The 3,040-nt window shown below is 55.8% G+C and overlaps 1 protein-coding gene across 1 annotated transcript; it reads left to right on the plus strand.

Annotated features, from left to right (window-relative positions):
- Nucleotides 1–403: 403 nt before the first annotated feature.
- LOC128970893 (serine palmitoyltransferase small subunit B-like) lies at nt 404–649 on the plus strand. Its single transcript, XM_054386266.1, has one exon. The coding sequence runs from the start codon at nt 404–406 to the stop codon at nt 647–649; it is 246 nt and encodes an 81-aa protein (XP_054242241.1).
- Nucleotides 650–3,040: the final 2,391 nt, after the last annotated feature.

Genomic DNA, 3,040 nt, shown 5'->3' on the forward strand with positions numbered 1-3,040 from the left:
TGAGGAAGAAGTTGTTGAGCAGGAGGGTGGTGAGACTCTGGCACAGGCTGCCCAGGGAGGCTGTGGCTGCCTCCTTGCTGGGGGTGCTGAAGGCCAGGCTGGATGAGACCTTGATCAGCTGAGTCTGGCTGAGAGGTGTCCCTGGGCATGGTGGGGAGGTTGGAGCAGATGAGCTCTGAGGAACCTTCCAACCTGAGGCATGCTGTGACTCTATGATTAAGCAGAGCCTACACCTATCAAAGCTGCCAGAGATGTGAAGGAATGTGCCAGACACAGTGAGGCCCTTGCAAAAATCAGCTCAAGGCTGGTACCTCTGTGTCCACATTCTGTGCTCTCTTTCCCTGGTAAGGTTTCTTTCTCTGTTGCAGCAGGGAGGGCTTTCAGCAGTGGTGCAGAGGGGCAGATGGACATGAAGAGCCTGAAGAGCTACCTCTATTGGCTGTACTGCCAGTTTGAACTCATCACCTGCAGCTACCTGATGGAGCCCTGGGAGAAAGTGCTCTTCCACAGCTTCAACGTGGCCATGCTGCTGGCAGTGCTGTACTCTGCCTATGTCTTTGTCCCTGGGCATGTCAGCACAGCTCTGCAGTTCTTCCTGCACCTCTTTGGAAAGCAGCAGGACAACCAGCATGTGGCTGTGGTGAAGTAACACTGGGAGCCTGACCCTGACTGCTGGATCCAAGCAGTGCTTCCCTTAGGACTCCAGTTCTGCTTAGGAGCAGCTCCAGGGGCTGTGCAAAGCCTGATCCATTCTGCTGCATCTCCTCGTGCTCTCCTGTGGTCTGGGACACCCTGACAGCCAGAAACAATTTCCATCAGCCCTTGGTTCTGTCCTCTGATTGACTGCTTCCTAGAGAGAGTCCTAGAGTCATGTGGGCTGGGAAGCAGCTGAGCCAGTCCAGCCATTCTCTAACTCTGCCCAGGCTGGGGCCAAGCCATGGCCCTCAGCACCACAGCTCCAAGGCTTTGAAACCCCTCCAGGGATGGGGACTCCACCACCGCCCTGTGCAGCCCAGGCCTGGCCTAAACAATGCTTTTGGGGGAAGAAATTTTTCCTCATGTCCAACCTAAACCTCCCCTGGGGCAACCTGAGGCTGTTTCATCTTGTCCTGTCACTTGTTCTCTGGGAGAAGAGCCCAACCCCCACCTGGCTCCAGCCTCCTTTCAGGGAGTTGTAGAGAGCCAGAAGGTCTCCCCTCAGCCTCCTCTTCTCCAGGCTGTACACCCCCAGCTCCCTCAGCTGCTCCTCCCCAGCCCTCTTCTGCAGATGCTCCCCCAGCTTCATTGCCCTTCTCTGGACCTGCTCCAGCCCTCAATGTCCTTCTTGGAGTGAGGAGCCCAAAACTGAACCCAGGATTTGAGGTGTGGCCTCCCCAGTGCCCACCACAGGGGACAATCCCTGCCCTGTTCCTGCTGGCCACACCATTGCAGATCCAGGCCAGGATGCTGGTGGCCTTCTTGGCCACCTGGGCACACTGCTGGCTCACCTTCAACCACTGTCAACCAGTACCTCCAAGTCCTTCTCTGCTGGGCTCCTTAACTCTGAAACTTGAAGGCAGTTAGGAAGCTGCTTTGGTACAGACACAGCAGTGCTGCCTGTTTGGCTACTGCAGGGAATGCTGCTTGGATATGGATTCTCCTCTGGAGAGGCTCTTGTGTGCCATAGCTACCAGGGGAGATGCCTGCACAAGAGGTTTTGCAGCACACAGCTACCAGCTGCTGCCCTGAGCCTCGCCTGGGTGCATTTATGGAATCATTCTCTTATTTATTTCCTTGCCTCAACTATTTCATACAGGGGATTCCTTGCCTGCTTCCTCACCACTCTGCCAACAATGCAGCTGAGTCACTACCAGTGTGGGGATTTATTGCCATGAAAGCTGAGAATAAAAGTCTTACCTTCTTGGAGTGCAGAAGTGGTTTTGTGTTTGCCTTTTAGAAGGCACAGCCCCTGCAGAACCTTGCAGCTGCACCCTCAGTGGTGCTGGGGACACCTCAGCTGCACAGCCAGCAAACCCTACCCCAGACACAGCTCTCCCTTCTTCCTAACCCGTACTCCCCTTCCTCCTGTGCTCTACCTGAGAGCCTGGAATGGGTTGTCCAGGGAGGTGGTTGAGGCCCCATCCCTGGAGGTGTTTAAGGCCAGGCTGGATGAGGCTCTGGCCAGCCTGATCTGGTGTGAGGTGTCCCTGCCCATGGCAGGGGGGTTGGGACTGGCTGAGCCTTGTGGTCCCTTCCAACCCTGACTGATTCTGGGATTCTATGATTCTACCTGTTGAGCAGTGTCTGACACAGGAGCTCCTCAGCCTGCAGGCTGTGGGACTCAGGTGCTGGATGCTCTCTAATTGGCTTTGTTTCAAAATCCTTGGGCTTGAAGCTTCAGCCTCAAGATGCCTTTGCTGCTGGTGTGCTGTAGTGATGTGGGCTGGAGCTGGTCAGGGATAAGCTACCCAACACAGGCAGCTTGGCAACTGGAGCCCATGTTCTGTGTCCTCCCAGGAGAATCAGAATCACAGAATCAGAGAACTGTCAGGGTTGGAAGGGACCTCAAGGCTCAGCCAGTTCCAACCCCCCTGCCATGGGCAGGGACACCTCACACTACAGCAGGTTGCTCACAGCCACATCCAGCCTGGCTGCAAAAACCTCCAGGCATGAGGCTTCCACCACCTCCCTGGGCAACCTCTGCCAGTCTCTCACCACCCTCATGGGGAAGAATTTCTTCCTAACATCCAATCTGAATCTCCCCACTTCTAGTTTTGTTCCATCCCCCCCAGTCCTATCACTCCCTGACACCCTCAAAAGTCCCTCCCCAGCTTTCTTGGAGCCCCCTTCAGATCCTGCAAGGCCACAAGAAGGTCTCCTGGGAGCCTTCTCCTCTCCAGACTGCACAACCCCAACTCTCTCAGGCTGTCCCCAGAGCAGAGCAGCTCCAGCCCTCTGCTCATCCTCATGGCCCTTCTCTGGACACCTTCCAGCACCTCCAGATCCTTCCTGGAACAGAGGCTCCAGAACTGGACACAGAGCTCCAGGTGTGGTCTCACAG

This window comes from Indicator indicator, chromosome 13 (assembly GCF_027791375.1).
Source record: "Indicator indicator isolate 239-I01 chromosome 13, UM_Iind_1.1, whole genome shotgun sequence".
Classification (NCBI taxonomy): domain Eukaryota; kingdom Metazoa; phylum Chordata; class Aves; order Piciformes; family Indicatoridae; genus Indicator; species Indicator indicator.

Coding starts and splice junctions, on each gene's coding strand:
- LOC128970893 (XM_054386266.1), top strand. CDS start 404: ATGGACATGAAGAGCCTGAAGAGCTACCTCTATTGGCTGTACTGCCAG.